At 53.6% G+C, this 20,215-nt stretch overlaps 1 protein-coding gene across 7 annotated transcripts in view; it reads right to left on the bottom strand.

Moving 5' to 3' along the window:
* Window positions 1-8,319: 8,319 nt before the first annotated feature.
* Window positions 8,320-20,215, bottom strand: part of ZC3H4 (zinc finger CCCH-type containing 4) — a 43,763-nt gene continuing 31,867 nt past the window's right edge. For 4 of the 7 annotated variants that reach the window (XM_082677859.1, XM_082677863.1, XM_082677862.1 and 1 more), the window contains 4 exons: window positions 17,044-17,408; window positions 16,475-16,818; window positions 13,390-13,641; window positions 8,320-12,161 (listed from right to left, as the gene is read on the bottom strand). In XM_082677859.1, the coding sequence (XP_082533985.1) occupies window positions 10,642-12,161; window positions 13,390-13,641; window positions 16,475-16,818; window positions 17,044-17,408 (2,481 nt within the window). In that variant the 3' untranslated portion in view covers window positions 8,320-10,641. The remainder of the gene's footprint in view (window positions 12,162-13,389; window positions 13,642-16,474; window positions 16,819-17,043; window positions 17,409-20,215) is intronic. The other 3 variants (XM_082677864.1, XM_082677865.1, XM_082677860.1) reach the window with 2 other exon arrangements.

Here is a 20,215-nt window from a genome sequence, read left to right as displayed (position 1 = left end):
CCTATTTCCCAAGAAACGTCATTCTGAAAGCAGAAATGTCAGGGCAGGCCAAGCCGCAGGGAGTGGCTGGGGCCCTTCCCATTGCCCCCTGAGCTGTTCTGTTCCCTGTGGCTTCCTGGATGTTTGCCTCAGCTTCAGCGTCCTATCCATCTCTGGACCTGGATATCCCTCTGGTGGACACAGACTTGCCGCCCACTTGTGGTAAGTAAGAGACATGAGGAGATGAAATGGAGGGGTCTGAAGGCTCTGATGGGAGCCTTGTCCTCCCTGCCCCTCAGACCCCACCTAACCCTGAACTGCTCATTCATCTCTGCTAAAAGCAACTCCCCCTTCTAATCTCAAGACTTTGCCCCCCAGGCTGCCGGACCTTCCCTCCCTCCACCTTTGTGTCCCCCTCTGGGATTCCCTTCCTTTCCCTCCCCCCACTTCCTTGGCCCCCAGCCCATCCAAGGATCAAGACTCTCCTTTAGTGTCTCCACTTACCTGAAAATTATCCTACTACACTGATCTGGTTAGAACAAGAGAATTTTCTGCGAAATGCTAGTAAATTGTCATCATCAGTCTACAAATCTATGATTTCCATGTGAATGATGTCCTTTTAGGTGCGATGTCCTTGTTCAGTGTTAAACCTGCACAACTGTACAAGGCGATCATATGTCCTATACACCTGGCAGATGCCCAGAAAGCTGGGTCTTTCCTGGACACCCATCCATCCATCAACTCCCTCTCCAGGCTTTCCTGCATTCCTCTCCCACAAGATGTGGTCTGTGTGTTTATCTCTTAGACGACCGCTGGCTTGGAGCACTGGCTATCTGTCTTAACAAAGTCCTTCATGAAGACACATCAGATCATCCGCGAGGCGTAGCAGAAGCAACAGACAGAAGGCTGGATAAAGTGAGCTGTGTGGGGAAGAGAAGGGTGAAGTAGAGGCCTTTCAGGGAAGATGCAGAGCCTGCTCTTGCAATTTCTGGGACACGCTGGGGAGAAAGGGAGGGGTCCAGGGTGAAGCAAGGCTTAGTGCGAAGGGGTCATCTCCCCGCTCTCCCCTCTTCCTCCACCAGCTTGTCCCATCTCCTCCTCACTGCAGACCCTCCTCTATAGTTGTGCTGTGACTCTGAGGACACCCCAGGGTGACAGCTGGGTCCCCTACAAGAGTGACAGCTCACGCAGCAGAAGGTTTCACATGCCCCTCAAAGACAGCAGATGCCTGGGGCATGAAAAAGAGAGTCAGTATGTTAGATCCACACTCGCTGCCCTCCTATACCTTCCTCTCTACAACAGGGGCTAGAAGCCTGCAAACTACGTTTCTCCATCTCCTTTGCCAGATGGTTTCCTGTTAGTTTCTGTCAGTTGGAAGGCATAAAAGCAAGAAGCTTTTTTCCCCCCTGGCTTCTGGTGACGCCCTGAGGGAAGGTTGCCAAACTCAAGCTTCAGAAGTCCTGCTCAGGCAGCCTGGTTCCTACTTCAGCAACATAGCAGTCTCTGGGTGACACCGTCATTTTCTTGTTACACTGACCCTGGGGATTCTAGCAGCTTCCCGCAGCTACTAATCGGTGGTAACCCGATTATGCCTCTTTTACTCCTCCAGCCCTTCCAGCCTCTTGGTGTCCAATTCCCTGTATTACATTCCCTCTGGTTTAAATGCCTGGAGTGGTTTCAGTTTTCCTGATCAGATACTGATCAAGAGGGGAGGAAGGGCATCGCTCTGGATTCCTCTGACAACCGCAAGCCCTGGGGCTCTCTCTCCCCAAGAGTAAGATGACTCTGGAGCCAGACTGTCTGTATTTGGAGACTGACTTTGCCACTCAGTAGCTGTTGATCTAGGACAAGTTGCTTCGTCTCTCTGGGCCTCCATTTCTTCATTTGTGAAATGGGAACATAATAAGACCTACTTCATGGAGTTCTGGAAATTATTCAATACATGCAAACACCCAGCCCAGGGCCAGCACCATCTCACGTACTGTGTGTGTATGTGTTAGTGGTTATTGTTTTAGTACATGTGATAGCATGTGAGGCCTTAAAATGGTTCTGGCTGTCTGTTCTAGCCGACTCAGGTGATGCCAGGTAAGTTAGTTCTCTGTTTTTTCCATTCCCTGTAAAGTGAGGATCTAGCATGGAACGGTAGGACAGAATTACGCAGTTTTCTGCGTATATAATCTAATCTTCTTAGGAGCTACGTTTTTCTTTTGTTTTGTTTTGTTTGTTTGTTTCTTGGCTGCACAGCTTGTGGGATCTTAGTTCCCTGACCAGGGAGTGAACCCAGTGCTCCCTGCAGTGGAAGAACCAGGGAAGCCCTGGAATTTCTTATTTAACTTTTTATTAAAGCATCACACACATCCATTTTCATCATTGTGGAACATTCTAGTGGGCACTGCTGGTTGAGAGAATAAGACACAGAGAATGAGGTATCATAGTATTTAGAAGAGCAGCCTGAAAGTAAGGGGGAGGGAAGGGAGCAGGAAGTTGGCAGGAAATACCTAAAGTTGACATATTTTGAGAGAAACAGAGTAACCACCAGAAGAAATAAGAAAGAATGTGAAAGGTTTTGCTTTTCAAGTGGGCTACTGGGGATATGGTGGAATGGACAGGGCGGGTGCTAAGGACTGAACCGTGTCTTCCCAAAATTCATACGTTGAAGCTCTAACCCTCAATGTGACTGTTATTTGGAGATGGGGCCTTTAAGGAGGTAATTAAGGTTACATGAGGTCATAGGTTGGGGCCCTGATCCAATAGGATTAGGGCCCTTAGAGGAGACACCAGTTTTCTCCCTCTCTCTGGCCCAACAAACCCTCATCCCTGGGTCCCACCCCTCCCCACCCCCAGCTCACTCATTGGCTGGAACAGGCTTAAGGGCGTGGCCTCCACACAAACCTGGTGGTGAATCTCTGGGTGCAGCAACCGAGGCTTTAAGATAATGACGCTCCCTGCAGTGAGAGATCCAAGCCACCACACCTCCTCAGCTGGCGATGTAGCCCCTGGCATGGCACCTGCAAACAATGAGGGATGCCTGGGAGAAATGGGGAGGGGTGATGTGGAAAACATTAGTCCTGGTCTCCAAATATTTCCAACTCTCCGCCTCCTGGCCACTTGGTAGAATTGCACCTCCCCATCCCCTTGAAGTTAGGCTGGCCCCCTTACTCGCTTTAGCTAATGAAACGTAGCCAAAGCAAAGTCCTTGGCTTTGGGGAGGAAGCATTTAAGAGCTGGTGGGCTCTTCTCCACCTCCCTCACTGCTGCCAAGTTGTTCCAGGGGTAGTGCTTCAGCCAACCTGGGTCCCTCGGTGACTGTGATGAGCAGAGCCTCCTGCTGAGCTGCGGATGAGCCACTGAGATTTGGGAGTCTGTGTTTCTGCAGCATAAACTCGCCCGTCTTTGCCAATACAACTGATAAGCTCCAAATCTTAAAAAAAAAAAAAAATTTGTTGGCCTTCCCTGGTGGCACAGTGGTTAAGAATCCACCTGCCAAAGCAGGGGACACGGTTTGAGCCCTGGTCCGGGAAGATCCCACATGCCACTGAGCAACTAAGCCCGTGCGCCACAACTACTGAGCCTGCGCTCTGGAGCCCACATGCCACAACTACTGAGCCCGTGTGCCACAACTACTGAAGCCCGCGCACCTAGAGCCTGTGCTCCGCCACAAGAGAAGCCACCGCAATGAGAAGCCTGCACACCGCAACGAAGAGTAGCCCCCGCGCGCTGCAACTAGAGAAAGCCTGCGCGCAGCAACAAAGGCCCAACGCAGCCAAAAGTAAATAAATAAATAAATTTATTCAAAAAAACCCAATTGTTTCCGAGTATCGTTAAGAAATGCTCACCAGGCTCACACCTTGGACAACACTGTTGGGAGAAAAAGCAGCTGGCTCATTTTCCCCTAGGTGGGTCTTTTGCAAATACCCGGTAAAGTGTTCCTAGGAATCTTATTGAATGATCATATCTCACCCAAAATGTTTTATTGCTAGGTGAGAAATACTCTAGTGGCAGCAACCATGGCACACACATCCCAGGACAGATGTCAGAGGGAGTTGGTAAGGTCCTCCAGGACCATCAGAGCCTTCCCTGCCTGCATCCCTGGAACCAGCTGAAAGAGTAGTGTAGGGGGTTAAAAGCTGGCCCCCCCCAAATATATGTTCACATCCTAAGCCCCTGAACCTGTGAATATGACCTTTTTTTGGAAAAAGGATCTTTTCGGATGTAATGCTTAATAATGAGTTTCCTTTTGGGGTGATGAAAAAATTTTGGAGCTAAAAAAAGGTGATGGCTGTACATTGTGAATGGACTAAGTGCTACTGAATTGTTCATTTTAAAATGGTTCATTTTATGTGAACTTCACCTCAATTAAAAATAGTGATATTAAATACATTACGAAATAAAGTGCTGGCAAAGATGTGGAGCAAGTGGAAGTCTCATTCACTGTGCTGGGAATTGTAACATGGTATGACCAGTTTGGAAGACAGTTAGGCAGTCTCGTAAAACTCAGTGTTCACCTGCTCTGTGACCCAGCAATCTCAGTCCTAGGTATTTACCCAAGAGAAATGAACAGCTATGGTCACACAGAGACCTGTACGCAAATGTTTACGGCAGCTTTATTTATAACATCCCCAAAGTAGAAATGGCCAAACATCCCTCAGCAGGTGAAGGAGTGATTGTGGTCCACCGTCCAAGGGGGCACTACACCGCTATGAAAGCAATGAGCTGCCGATATAGGCACTGACCATCCAAGATTACTTGGATGCAGAAGTAATCTAAGAAGGAAAGAAACCAGAAGAGTGGCTGCCCATGGGAGGGTAAGAGCAGGAAATGACCAGGAAGGGGCACGAGGGAACTTTGTTCTCTAGATTCATAGGGGTTTGGGGTACCTAGATGGATGCATTTCTGAAAACTCCACGAGTGTACATGTAAGATTTGTGCATTTCACGATATGGAAATTCCACCTTAAAAAAAAAGGGAACGTAAATAAATATTGAACTCTGGTTAATGATACACATGTTGCAGGATTTAGGGTGTTCTGATGTCTGACACTTATTTTGAAATGCATCCAAAAATATGGGACTTCCCCGGAGGTCCAGTGGTTAAGACCCTGCGCTTCCACTGCAGGGAGCATGGTTTCGATCCCTGCTCAGGGAACTAAGGTCCCACATGCAAAGCAAACAAAACAAAACAAAGAAAACAAAAATATGATGTATGGGTGGATGGAGGGATGGACAGTTGGCTAAATGTATGATGAAGCAAGTACAGTAAATGTTCACACCTGTAGAATCTAGGTGGTGGGGCAGGGCAGGCACCCGAGGAACACCTGGCATTCTTTGCTGTTCCCAATGTCCCATCGGAAGGCTCTCAGCCCCACTCACCAGCCGATGCTTGATGGCCACTCCTGTCCCATTTCAGTTTCCATTTCTTCCTCCAACAGCGATGCTGCTCAGAGCTCCACGTGCTTCCCGAGTGATGCCATCCGTTCCTGCAGCTTTGATGACCAGCTCTGTGGAGGGGCCTCTCACGGCCTGCAGCACAGAGCTCCAGGTCCAAAGCTGCACTCAGCCCCTTCCAAGACCACCTTCTCCTCACATGTGCCACCTCAGTAAGGGAACTGCCCTCCTCTGGGCTGCCTCAGACATCCTGTCCTGACCCCTCATCTCTGTCACCTGCCACATCTGACCCAGTTACAACTCCTATGTGCGCTATTCTCTGAGTCTCAAATCCATCTGATGCCCAGCCCCTTGATCCTCCTGCTTTGTCATCCCACCAGGCTCCCCACTCGCCCTACCCCCACCCCATCTTGCCCTGGCCAACCCATGTCCTACACCTCCGCCAGATGGAAGGTTCTGACTCCAGTCGTTACTTGAATACAAGCTCTCCCCTGCCCATGTCTGTAACACAGCCTTCAAGGCTCTCCAGGACCTGCCAACTTCCCAAGCCCCAGTGCCACCTTCCTTCTCCTTGCACACCTCACCCCAGACAGTGGGTCATTCCTGCTGGAGCCCGGTGCCAAGCACAGGCTCTGGTGCAGAGAAGGTCCATGCCCCAAACACTTGAATGATGCCTGTACCGCCGCTGCGGCTTCAAACTCCTGCGCCGCCTTCTTCCTGCACGAGCCCCACGGGTGTTTGCAATGTTCACCTTCCAAGCAGCCATGTGCTCAGCCCCAGGACGCTGGATCTTTGATTAGTCTAAGAACCAGACGTCAGATCTCTATTTCCCCTCTTGCCATGGACCAACGTAGGGAGGGTCACACCATCTAATCCAGCCAATGAGACCTGAAAGGAAGACTGAGGGACTTCTGGGAAGTGTTTCCTTGCTCATAGATACATAGACAGTTTCTTTTCTGCTTCTGCACTTGGCTGGGTGAGGAGGTGAAGTCTGGAAGATGCTCTAGCCATCTTGCCATCACGAGCGGTACTGCTGCCCCAGACCGGCAGTGTGGTAAGATGGGCTGAACCTGAGTGAACTTGGAGTTAACTCTTTTACCAACCCTGAAACCACCCTACCTTCTTACCTAAGATGATGAACTCCTGCCTGTTTAAGGCAGCTGAGTTGGTGTTTTTTGGGGTTTTTAAAAAAATACTTACTTTTGGCTGTATCGGGCCTTAGTTGCGGCACACGGGAACTTTCCTTGCGGCACGTGGGCTTCTCTCTAGTTGTGGCACGTGGGCTCCAGAGTGTGCCGGCTCAGTATTCGTGGCGCGTGGGCTTAGTTGCCCCGCAGCATGTGGGATCTTTGTTTCCTAACCAGGGATCGAACCTGCGTCCCCTGCATTGGAGGGTGGATTCTTAACCACTGAACCACCACGGAAGTCTCTGAGCTGGAGTTCTGAGTTACAGGTGAAATCATCCTTACTCAGTGTGGATGAATTAGAAGAAATTCAAAGGCTGAACCCTGAATTTTTGACAGAGACCTAGAGCTTACCTGCTTAGACCAGCAACCAGCGTAAGGGCTGTGAGAACCCTGCTCTGAGAAATACCCAGGATCCCAATTAAAGGGCAGGACGGCTCCCCAAAGATGTCCATGTTTTTATCCCAGAACCCATGAATATGTAATTTACATGGCAAAAGTGACTCGGCATATGTGATGAAGGATCTTGAGATGGGGAGATGATCCTGGATTACCCAATCTAATCACATGGGTCTTTAAAAGCAGAGAACCTTTCCCAGCTGTGGCCAGAGAAAGATGTGACAAGGGAAGAAGGGCCAGAGACATGTGACGTTGCTGGCTTTGTAGACAGAAGAGGGCCACGAGGCAAGGTGGGTGGGTGGCCTCCAGAAGCTGAAAAAAGCACGTAAACAGAATCTCCCTGTTCTTCCAGAAAGGTAGGCAGCCCTGGCAACCATGGAGTGAGATGTGTCATGCTTCTGACTTCCAGGACTGTAATGTAGCAAGTTCCTGTTTTTGTTTTGTTTTGTTCCCCCGCCCCCCTCCAAGTTCCTGTTCTAAACCACTTGGCTTCTATAATTTATATGGCAGTCATGGAAAATTAAGAGGCCCACTGAAACACAGAAACCAAAGGAAGTCCAAAGAACACATGGCTACTCTCCAGGCCAAGTCCTGCTCCCTTCTCACCCTCGCCGACTGCGGCTTCCCCGGAGAAGACTCCTGGTTAACAAGTAGGTAATGTCTGAGTCCGCTGGGGCTGCTGTAACAAAATAGCACAGTTCTGGAGACTGGAAGTCCAAGATCAAGTGCCAGCAGATTCAGCGTCTGTCTGGTGAAGAGCCTCTTCCTGGTTCCCAGATGGCTGTCTTCTTGCCACATCTTCACATGGAGGAAGGGGCAGAGATACTCTGTGGGGGTCTCATTTTTATAAGGGCACGAACCCCATTCGTAAGGGTTTCATCCTCCTGACCTCATCACTTCCCAAAGGCCCCACCTCCAAACGCCATTGCATTGGGCGACTAGGTTTCAACATATAAATTTCGAGGTGACACAGTCTACAGCAGTTAGAGGGCTCCCGTTTCTCATCCTTAGCAGCCAGCCCAGTTGTCCTGAGTTCATCACTGGCCTCTTCTGTGATCTGTGCGGTGGGCAGGACCATGCCTGTGTGGGCCACCTGTGTCCTTAAAGGCCGAGACTGGCCCGGAGCCAGAGCTCAAGAACTGTGGAATGCAGTCATCAGCTCGTCAGCCGCTAAGGGAAGCTGAAGCTGTTGGGAGGCACCATTCCCACAGTGTCATCATGAATGTCACCCTGGGACTGGCCACCCAGAAGAGACCCTGGTTTCAAGGTTTCACCCCCGCCCTGTCATTTCTGGGACAAGGGATGGTGGGGGCAGCACGGAGAAACAAGACCCACAGGCTTTTTAAAATAACTGCATCCTTTAATGGCAGTAATACAATTATTGGATTAAGAGACCACAGGAGAAAGGGCAGGTGACGTTTCTGGAAGACAGATATGGAGTACAAAAAGGGGTGGAATAGAGTCATGCGACGATCATTGTAAAAATACAGTACGTTATATACATATTTGCACCATCAACTTTCAACTCTGAAATAGTATTTACACTTTTGTTACAATCCTGGTTAGAGAACAATTTTTCTTTAAAAGCTCAGCCTGATGGCAAATGAAAATTTCAGGTGAATTCATAGTCCCATGAGGTTCTTAGGCTGAATATTCCAAGAGGTGGGTTCCAGCTTCTATTTCATCCACAGATTTCAGTTTTAAAAAAGTATTTAATTTTGCTTTTATAAAAAAAATTCTCAAAGGAGGGAAAAAAAAACCCAACCACAGCCACACTGTGTATTCTTTCTTATTTTACAAACACTACGGGCTGCAGCCCTCTGCTTCAAGGCCAACACTGGTGGCTGAAGAAAAATCTCACTGATGATTGTTTAAAACAAAACAAAAAGACACAAAGACAAACCAAACCAACCTGATCATGGCGCACTGCCTCTCCCGCCCTTGCTTCCGGCCCCAAACTCAAAGACTATTTCTCTTCTGGGGCAGGGCGTTTGGTATTGAACCCTCTTTAACCTCCTACCCCGAGGAGGTGGGAGGGGGAACCCTTTGGCTGAGACACCATGTTTCCTCATTATTAGTAAGAAAGAGTCAGGGCCCTTAAGCGAGGTGGTTGAGACGGTGGGATGAGGAGGAAAAAGGCAGGAGACGGCCGGCCAGTAGCGGCACACAGGCGGGAGGGAGCCCCGGCCGCACAAGCCTCGCCGGTTCCCCTCAGGCCACGTCCACGGGGTAGGCCTTCTCTGGGGCTCTGTGGACAGGATGGGACCTCAGCCAGGGTCTTGGGGGAGGTCAGGCGGAGCCCGGGCAGGCATCTATGCTCCCTTCCCGGCTCAGCCGGATGAGGAGAGCAGGATACAGGCTTTGGGTCCCATGGCCCCTGCCCACAGTGGGGGTCCCAGTCCCTCTCCTGGAGAGGGCCCAGTAGCCCACACCCTGCCCTGGCTAGTCTCCCACCGTGTCCTCAGGCCCCCTCCCGGAAGTATCCACAAATCCAACTCTGTACACGCCTCGAACCCATGTACCTGTCAGCTTGGAAGAAAACCAAACACACCAAAACCACAGGCCCTAAAAATATGGTGCAAGGAGATGTGAAGAAAGCGGAGAAAGCAAAACACTTTGCCGAGAACCACCCAGGGATCCCTCTGTCAGGAGCCTGATGGCGTGGCCGTGCCATGGATCCTTGAGCTGTCCCCAGAGGGCCGGGGCCGGCTCACTGGGCACTTTGCCTTCTGAGCCCAGGACAGAGCCCAGCACGAGGGGGAAAGGCACGGCCGGGACACGACAGGACGGGATGGGCTAAGCTGACGGAAAGCGCGTGCTCTGCCTCTCGCAGGCAGCTCCTGGCCACACCAGCCTTGTCGACTCCAGGTCCATTTCTCACCCGGAGTCTCCTGTCGCAGGCTGGAGGGCGCCGGTTTGCTTTGGGATGAACTCTGGACGGAGGATGGCAGGGAGGCCGGTGTGTGAATCCAGATGAGACAGCAGTGGAAAAGGACTTTGTTTCTCCCGGCCCAGGCAGCTTCCGAAGGCTCTTTCTCTTTTCCTTCTGTCTTGACACTTTCTCACTTCCGCTGGCCCCTGAAGCGGGTCATCATGGCCTGCACACTGCAGAGGAGACGCAGAAATGCCTAGACCTGCTTCCATGCGGGTCCTTCCCACCATCTCGGCTCCGTCTCTTCTTGCTCATGCACCACAGGGTGAGCAGTGCTCAGTGCCTTCTCGACGCCTGCTGTTCCCTTTGTCCTGGGGGGGGGGGGGTAGGATGGGGGGGGAGGGGCCAAGCTCTGCCCAGAAAACCCACCAGACCCCCAGCCACCAAACTGGGGCCCCAGCCTTTAAGAAGTCCCTGAAAATCAGGCCTGGCCAGGCCAGGCGGAGTGCCAGCTGGGGCTGAGGCCCAGGGGACTCGCAACTGTACACATGCACATGTAGGTTTTCTTGGCGGGAGCCTAGGAGCCCCGCAGCACTGACCAGAAGTTAAAGATAGTTATATACAATTTATATGTTTCAAAGAAAGTACTACTTTAAAAAAAAAAGGAGGGTGGGGGAAGAAAAGAAAAAAGAATAGGAAAAAAGAAAAGAAAGAACACCCAGACCCCCTCCCCCCTCCCCCCAAGTCCCCAACTCTGGTTGCTGCCCTTAAATATTGCCCTGGGAAGGGTGGGGTGCAGGGAGCGCTCGACTCCGGCTTAACACTACTGGCAAAAGGGGGAGGCAGTGGGGTCAAAGCCTTTAAAAACATCTTTCAGGGACCCAGCGTCCTGCTCACCCTCTTGGGCCGGGCTGTTGCCAGCAAATGGGCTTCCGGAGCCCGTCTTGGGTGCCTGTTTCACGGTCCCGAAGAGGGTGGGCACCGGGAGGTTGTGCACGCCGGGCTGGGGCGGGACGCCCTCTGCTGGCGGGGCGCCCGTGGCAGCGGCGGGGGCCGCAGCGGCCTTGGGCCGGGGCCGGTTATAACTGTTGTACCTGTCTGTGGCCGTGACTGCGGCCCCATCTGCCCCAGACTTCCCCGATTCAGGCTGTTCCAGGGCAGACTTGCGGACAAATGGGGGCTCCTTGGCCTTGGTGGCGGAGCTCTTGCCGTTGCCCTCAGGGCCCTTGGGCTGCGTGCCTGCATCAGCGGCCGGCTCTGCAGCTTTGCCACCCGTGTTGGGAGTCCTGGGGTCGTAGAGGCTGATGCCGCTCAGCACGCTGCTCTGCCCGCTCCCGCTGCCCTGGCCCAGGCCGCCGGCTGCCAGCACGCGGGGGTCATAGGGGGCGGTGGCTGGCGGGGAGGACTCCCCGCTGGGGCTGGCAGCTGGAGAGGGTGCTTCGGTGGGGCCAGGCTTGGCTGCCCGGGAGGAGGCAGCAGAGTCTGCTGGTTTCTGCAGCCGGGGGTCGGTGGGTGTCTTCCGCACTCGAGGGTCACTGGGCTTGTCACCGGGGCCAGGGGCCGCCGAGGGGCCAGTGGCATTGACAGTCTTGAGGATGCGAGAGAGGAGCTCAAAGTCAGGCAGGCTAGAGCCAGATGTGCTGGGATCTGTAGAGGTGCCTGGGCGCTGCCGGGGGTTGGGGGGGCCCGAGGTGGTGGTGCGGTGCAGCCTGGGATCCAGGGCAGGCAGGGACTGCAGGGCCGCAGGGACGGGGGGCACTGCATCCTGCTTGGGGATGGGCAGGGGGATCAGGTCCTCAGGGTTCCAGAGCACAGTGCGGGCAAAGCTCGGCTTGCTCAGGGTCACATCCTTCTTGATGTGGCTGAACTGCTGCAGCTGCGAGCGCGGGTCCCGCAGTGGGTGCCCAGGGAGGGGGTCCAGGGGAATGTTCACAGCCTTCTCCCGAAGGGCCCGCTCCCCTTCCTCCTCTTCTGCAGGGGGTGGTCCAGACCCCTTGGAGCCACTGGGGCCTGCGGGGCTGGAATGAAGGCCGCCTTCGGGCTTGGGGGTAGACAGGGAGCGAGCCAGTCGAGGGTCAGAGGGTCCTGTGTCACCTGGGCCTGAACTGCTGGAAGCCTCGACGTGGCGGCTAAGTCTGGGGTCCCGGCTGAGGCGGGGGTCAGCCAGCCGCCCTCCCGTGGGGTGTCCCTTCTGGAGGCGGGGGTCCCCCAGCCCAGTGCTGCTCAGCTCCCCGACAGAAGCCTGGGGTCGGCTAGACGTCTGCTGCCTCAGGGTCTTCAGGATGGAGGTGACGCTGTTCCCACCCTCATCCTCATCACTTGAGTACCAGTTTCCAGTGTCACCTGAGAAAAAGCAGAAAGGAGCAGGGAGAGGGTGAGTGGCCACCACATCTGCCACCAGTCCTCTTTGGATCCCATGGCAGCCCACTCCCCTGCCTCTTACCTCTCAGAACCTCAGTTTCTCCTCTCTTACAACACCCCATCCCCAGCACAGGATGCCACGAAGAGCCAGTGAGCTCAGGCAGGCCAAGCACCGAGCCTGGCAGGTCTCTGGCTATCGTTTATGGACCTTTCCCCGTACAGGCACCATTCTAAGTACTTTGTCTTATTTGTCACAAACACCCAGGATATAGCGTTATCATCACGCCCATCTGACAGATAAGAAAAACAGAGGCACAGACAGTGCCATAAGAGGGGACGGAGCCAGGGTTGAGCTCAGACTCCGAGTCCAGGGCTCTGCCGCCACCTACTCACCTCCTGGGCAGGTTCAGGCCCCAGCACGGCAGGCCTGGCTCTGAGTGCCTGTGAGCAGCTACTGCTGCCTTGGCTCTCACTGCGCTTGGGGCTCACAGACACGTGCCTCCCAGGCCCCTCAAAACGTTTCCGCGACCCAGGGCAGGGCAGTCACCAGCTGATAAGAGGCGGGGCCAGGTGGGCAGACTCAGAAGCTAGCCCATGTCCAACTTTCTAGGCAGGTGCAACCGGAGCCCCTAGGGGAGGGGGCTGTCCCCTGTTCTCACTGTCCCACTTGCTCCTCAGCTCTGGTCAGAGCCACCCATGGCCTCTGGCTTCAGGTTCTACATACCGTTTCTGTCCGCCCCCTTTCACCCTGGGGTGGATACCATCAGGTCACTGCACAGCACCTGAGACTTGGCAGCTGTGCCTGTGATCATTACTGGTTTATGTCGATGACTAGCTCTCATCTGTTGGCTTCCCGAGAACATGATCTGGGAAAGGGGGATTGAGAATCTCCCTACAGCCTCCTCTGTAAGGGTGCAGGGGGTGAACCGTATTGCCTGCTGTCTCCTCCAGGGACCAGCCCACCTCCCTCCTCAATGGGATCAGGGTTTCTCCCGAACCCCACGACACAGAAGGGCAGCCCCGACTTCTAATTTTCTCAGGGACATGCAGCAGCCCCAGCAGCTTCACAGCCCTGGGCAGGGGTCCTCCCCGGCCACAGGTCCCTTTCTGACACAAAACCCGACCTAGGTGCTCCCCACCTCTGCCCTGCACGGCGGCCCGGGGGGCTGCGCCCGTCAGGGAAGCCCCTGCCCCTGGGGAGGACACATGCCTTCCTCACTCTCCCGGTCCTGCTTGCTGCGCTCAGCCAGCCTCCTCGCTCTCTCCTCCTCCTCCTGCTGCTTCTGCTGGATCCTCAGGTACAGGGCCCTCTGGGCCGAGGGCAGGAAGTCAGGGACACCGGCGCCCGGCTTCGGCCGGCCTGGGGGCCCTCCCTCAGGGAAGCTGTCAGGCTCCAGAGGGTGCTCGGGGAAGAGGTGCTCCCCAGGCTCCCCCGGCAGCTCTTCGTAGTGCCCGTAGTCCTCTGTGGCAGGGAAGAACCGAGGGTTCATGTCGGGAAGGGCCTCACGGCACCAACTCCGACCCACCCGTGCCCTTAACTGGAAAACCACCCCCTGATGGCGATGGGTGAGAATGTGTAGCCCGTCCCTTCCTACCCTCCCCAGGAGGGGCCCCACGGAAAGCCCAGCAGCGGAGGGCGGAGCAGCCAATGGGGGCAGGGAGGGTCCCACCTAGGATGCAGCCACTGAGAATGGGGTTCACGGTGAGGCTTAGTGACATGGGCAAATGCTCATGAGGTGAAAACAGGACGGAACATCGTACGGATGTTTGTAAAACACAAAGAAAAGGCTTTGAAAAGACAGACAGAAAACAGTCCCTCTGGGGATGAGAACAGGAGAGAGGGGCTGCGGGATCTTTCACTTTTTACTCCACACATTTCTGATCTGTCTTAATTACTCTTGATGAGCATTAATTTTATGATTTCTTTAAATAAATAAATAAGTAATCAATAAAGAAAAACACACCCTAATCTCTCAGTAAGCTCAGAATATGAGTTCAACCATGGTAAACAAAGACTAGTAAAGAAGAGAAGAAAATACACCACAATGTTGCTATGGCTACATGTCCACCCAGAGGCTGACGGGTGATTCCTCCTCCCTTTATGGGTTCCTAACTCCACAAACGTTTATGAGCGTGCTGCTGCATTTAAAGGGACGGGGTGTGGGGGTGTTTCTCCCATACAGCATCTAGGAAGCACAAGGCGGAAGGGCTTGCCTTCATTCTCGAAGGGCGGGCAGGCGCCCGGCATTAGCCACCTCCCTTCACAAATGCTACCCAAGTCAGAGCCAAAGATGAGGGGAACACCGTGGGCAGATCTTCAACGACACGCCCGGAGACTTGTGTTTGTGCGCGCGAACGTTCTGCAAGGCTGAAATATCCCCTATCTGCACCGTGTGATGTGGCTCCCCTACTGAGCAGCCAAAACGTGGCCAGCGCTACCAAGAGAGTGCATCTGTAACTTAAAGGAAACTTTCAGGATTAAAGTGATTAAATATGCAAATATGTCATACACAAAGTGTATAAAGCAAAAAGTGAAAGGTCACTTTCTTCTAGCCCCTGAACTTCATAACATGTGAACTTGATGGGCGAGTCTGCTCTGAGCCACACCCTGGCTCGGAGCTGGGGACACTCCTTAAACAACAGTCCCACCCAGTCCCCCTTGCACGGAATTCAAGAGTGGATTACTTGACGGTTCTGCTATTTTCAATATATTAAAAACAACTGAATAGTACTAAAAAGGTAGATTTCATGATATGGGCATTAGAGTGAATTACTCCAGAGATACCAACTGTTATCAGCTCGATAGACTTTCGGGTTTTCTTCCCCACCCAGACCTTTTCCATGCATGTTTCATACACGTTGTTTAAAGGGGGAGGAAGCCCCCTCAGGTCGCCTGCTTTTCTCACTTGAGAACAAGCACCCTGCCCCAAACACCTGCTCTCATGCCTTTGAACACTATTGAGATGCCAAAGACTCTCACACTGACCTCCAGCCTGGTCAGCTTCCTGACGTCTGCATGGCTGTCAAACGGGCACCTCGTGCTTAATGTGGCCAAAGCAGAAGTGCTGCCCTGCCCCAACCTGGCTCGGCATGAACACCCAGAGCGCCTCTGCCCCGCAGCTGGCACCCCCACCCGCCCCTGCCACCCTGTCACGTTGGCCCTATGGCTCCACTCTAAACCTAGCCCTGCTGCTCCCTGTCCTCTCCCGGCTGCCACCCACCTCACCTCTGCCCAGGGCGACTCAAGGGCAGCCCACATGCTTCCAAGATTCCCCTCCGGCCCCTACTAGCATCCATCGCCCTTGTGTTCCTCCACTATCCCCGTCACTCTTCCACCGAGTCCACCTCGCCATGGCCCGCAGGGTCCTGTGTGCTGGGACTTCTCTCTCTCCCCTGTCCTCCCTTTCCAAGCCACACAGACACCTTTGTTTTCCACAAACAAGGTGACTGGCTGAGGCCTCCGTACCTGCTGCAGCTGCCACCTAAGCCAAGCCCACGACTCCCTCCCCGCCTTCACCTCTCAGACGGGCCTCTGCTGGCTGTGACGCACCCAGCAGGCCCGGCCTCCACCCATCACCCTCACACGGTGCCCCATTTCACCGCCAGCAATGACCAATGCCGAAACGAGCTGACGACCTTGTTTACACATTTCCTGTCGGTTTCCCTCCACTCAAATGCAGTTAAGGCAAGGACTACGTGCTTTGCTTGCTCTGACCCCACACCTAGAAGCACACCTGGCCCCTGGCAGCAATGACACATCTCATCCTTCTGAGGGCTGCACACCGCCTCCTACTGATGCGGCACTGTCATCCAAGCACCCAACTGTCGGACGTTTAGTTTGTTACCAACACATGTTCTCGTTTTGTAAGAAAGGAAGGAAAGGAGGAAGGAAGATGGTCAGTGTGGGGACAGAACAAGCAGAGTCGCAAGGCAGCTCCAAGCCAAGAACCACCCCAGAAGGAGGCCGCTTTGGTTGAGGGCACCTCAGCCTTGAAGTTCAACACCATTCCACACCCATCCCTCTAACTTCCCAAGCTCCCACTCCACACACACCAAGTAAAACTTACAGAAATTAAATAAGTTATAGTGATGGTAATCATAACACTCCTCCTAGACTCAACAGGGTAGTGAATCCCACGTCACTGAAAACGTTCAACCACTCACGGGACAGAGATGGAGTTGGATTCATGTTTTCAAAGACTCAGACCAAGGAAGAAAAACCAAATCTTCCTGACTACATTCCACTGTGCAGACCCCAGCAGCCCCGGCTGGCCCCCACCCTGAGCCCTGCATACCTGCGTCCCCAATGAGTCCTGGCTCCATCTCCATGCCCTCTTGCTGCTGGTAAAAGTTTTCATAGAAGTTCTGGGCTGGTGGGATGGGGGGCATCATTCCAGAATGTGGGGAGTCTCCAGGACCATAGGGCATCATTGGAGGGCCGCCAGGTCCCATGGGCGGGCCAGGATTCATGCCAGGGCCCATTGGCATGTCAGGGTGCATGTCCGGATGCATGTCAGGGTGCATGTCCGGGTGCATGTCGGGATGCATGTCAGGATGCATCGGGGCCCCCATCGGCCCCGGGGGTCCCATGTTGGGCCCAGGGCCCATCGGTCCTGGGGGTCCTCCGGGTCCAGGGAACCTGGAAGGAGAAAATGGTGCCCGTGAGCAGGGCTGCAGAGGAAGGGTGGCAGCCACATCCCTGAGGAGACACAGAGGCCTGCTCATGGTTGAGCAACAGAGGGCTCCAGACCAGGCCACTGAGGGCTTTGGAGAGAGGCAGGATGCTGGCCTGGTTAGGTTCCAGGCCACAGGGCCCTGGCACAAAGGAGCCTGGCTGAGCCCAGAAAAGCCCCCAGGCACTCACCTCACACCCAGTTTCTCAGCCAGCTGTCCTGTGGGCCGCACCACGATCTCAAACAAGGAGGGGATCTTCTTGTTGTACATGTCCTGCTGCTGCTGCAGCTGCTGTGGGGACAGCGGCTCATGCACGGGCATGGGCAGCTGAGGGGGGCCAGGGGGTGGAGGCGGGGGCGGGGGCGGGGGCGGGGGGCCACCCTGCATGGGCCGGCCATTCGGAGAGGTCGGGGCCGGAGGGCCAGGTGGGCGGGGCGGGGTGGGCAGGAGGCCCACGCCAGGGGGAGGTTTGGGCAGGGGGTTGATGCCCTGCTTCTTCAGCTCCTCAACTTCCTTCTCATCCTCAGCGCCTGCCTCTGCATCATCAGCCAACATCTGCGGGCCAGAAGGACAAAACAGTGAGAGTAAGGACAGGGGAGGAGGCGGGTTGGAATGCACTCCTCAGGGGCTGAGAGCTGAATTTGCTGAGGATAGCTCTTCAATATCCCAAGGCCCTTACAGCAGTGGTACCCAACGCCCGGGCCACGGACTGGTACTGGTCTGTGGCCTGTTAGGAACCAGGCCACACAGCAGGTGAGAGGCGGGCAAGCGAAGCAAAGCTTCGTCAGTATTTACAGCCGCTCCCCGTTGCTCGCGTTCCTGCCTGAGCTCGGCCTCCTGTCAGATCAGCGTGGGCATTAGATTCACACAGGAGCACGAACCCTACTGTGAACCACGCATGCGAGGGATCTAGCTTGCGTGTTCCTCATGAGACTCTAACGCCTGGTGATCTGAGGTGGAGCGGAGGCGGTGATGCCGGCGCTGGGGAGCGGCTGCAGATACAGATTATCATCAGCAGAGAGGTCTGACTGCAGAGACCATAATAAATCGGTTGTTTACAGACTCATATCAAAACCCTATCAATGCAAAAACAAACAAACAAAAACAACCCCTATCAGTGAGTGGCAAGTGACAATTAACCTGCATCTTACGGAGCAGACTGGACATAAGCAACACACTTTGGGTGTCACTGTCTCCCATCACCCCCAGATGGGACCATCTAGTTGCAGGAAAACAAGCTCAGGGCTCCAACTGATTCTGCATTACGGTGAGTTGTATAATTATTTCATTATATATTACAATGTAATAATAACAGAAATAAAGTGCACAATAAATGCAACGCGCTTGAATCACCCTGAAACCATCCCCCATCCCCAACCGGGTCTGTGGAAAAACTGCCTTCCACAACACCGGTCTCTGGTGCCAAAAAGGTTGGGGACTTCTGCCTTACAGCATAAGGCCAATGACCACAAAGCCTCTCTGGCACAAAAGTCATCGCCCCATACCACTGCCGCATCCCTTCTCGGTGAACAGCTGACAGGGGAGCCAGTCTTATTTGGCAGCAAAACACATGCAACGTACTATTTCACCATTTTCAAGTGGACAATTCAAGGACATTAAGTACATTCGCGATGCTGTATAACCACCATCTCTATCTAGTTCTAACACCACCGAAGAAGACGCCATACCCATTAAGCAGTCACTCCCCATGCCCTGCTCCCTCCCAGCCCCTGGCAACCACCAATCTACTTTCTGTCTCTATGGATTTGTCTATTCTGGACATTTCACAGAAACGAAATCCTATAACATTGTGGCCTTTCGTGACCGGCTTCTTTCACTTAGCATGACATTTTCAAGGCTCACCCATGTTGTAGCTGTATCATCTATTTTATCTATTTTTTTAATCTATTTTTATCTATTTCATGGCTGATTAATAGTTCATTGTTCTGGGCTTCCCTGATGGTGCAGTGGTTAATCCGCCTGCCAATGCAGGGGACATGGGTTCAAGCCCTGGTCCAAGAAGATCCCACATGCCGCGGAGCAGCTAAGCCCGTGAGCCACAACTACTGAGCCTGCACTCTAGAGCCCTAGCACCACAACTGACTCCTCACGCCTAGAGCCTGTGCTCCACAACAAAAGAAGCCACCGCAATGAGAAGCCCATGCACTACAACGAAGGGTAGCCCCTGCTAACCGCAACCAGAGAAAGCCCACGTGTAGCAACAAAGACCCAACGCAGCCAAAAATAAATAAAAATAAAATAAATTTATATATAAAAAAAGTTCATTGTTCTGTTTGAATTTTAAGGGCGCCTCACCGCACTTGTAATCAAAACCCAGTCACTTACGAGGACCCACAGGGCCTGACAGCAGGGCTGGGTGTCTGGGGAGGACTTCACAGCACCCTGGAAGCTTCATTTCCTTCTATGGTGTGCGGACTCCTCCACCCTAAGCACCCAGCTCTGTTTCAGTTCTGCGGACAGCTAAGCTCTTTCCCCAGCAGGGTCCTGGCCTGGACCAGGCCTCTCCCCAGGCATTCGTTTTCCCCTCCATTCTTAATGTATGGCTCCGTATCCCCCAATTGCTGGGGTCTCTTATTAAAGGTCAACTCAGAGTGACTGGCCAGGTCTCCTGTATTTACTACTGGAACACCATCAGCTCCCTTGAAAGCACTGCCCAAGCTCTGTAAGATTTTACATTTAGTTGTATCTTTGTTTATTCCTGGCCCGACGACTACCAACTCCACAAGGGCAAGACCCGCAGGGCCCACCATAAGGCCTGTTACAGGGTAGATGGACAATTCCAAAGTCTGAATTCAAGCAGAACGTCTCACCAATTAGGATCCTGGGCAGAAGTTAACACTGCAGGCCTGCCTGCTTCTCTTGGAAGGCCAGCTTGCAATGTTGGCCTTTGGCTGGTGCCTGGGAACCTGGATTTCGAGAGGGTTCCCAGGATTCCCTGACTGCTAAGAGGGGCTCACTGTGTCCAAACCGTTTGCACAAACACCATGCTTTCTGCGGAACACCCCTTTTCCTTCTGGGAGTCTGGGATTTTGGTACATGCCAGGCAGAGGCTGCCCTCAATAAAAACCTTGGGCACTGACTGAGTCTCTACTGCACGCCCATGGTGGACAGCGTTCTACGCGTTGTGTCACAACCTGAGGAGTTATACACGTCCCGTGTGACTCCAGGGGGCGAGGACTCCTGGAAGCTGGTGCCTGGTTTCAGCCTTTACCGCCTGCCTTTCCTCTGTGCATTCTGTTTGAGGGTCTCTGGGCTCCCTGCACATTCCCTCCACTGCCCCGATCCCAGTGTGTAATCGGCGTCTACCTGATTTAACTCATTGGAGTTAAATCTCAGCCAGC

The sequence above is a fragment of the Grampus griseus genome (assembly GCF_964374135.1).
Source record: "Grampus griseus genome assembly, chromosome: 19".
In the NCBI taxonomy this organism is placed as follows: Eukaryota; Metazoa; Chordata; class Mammalia; order Artiodactyla; family Delphinidae; genus Grampus; species Grampus griseus.
The sequence above is the reverse complement of the archived record's forward strand: the minus strand, read 5'-3'. Positions and strand labels throughout refer to the sequence as shown.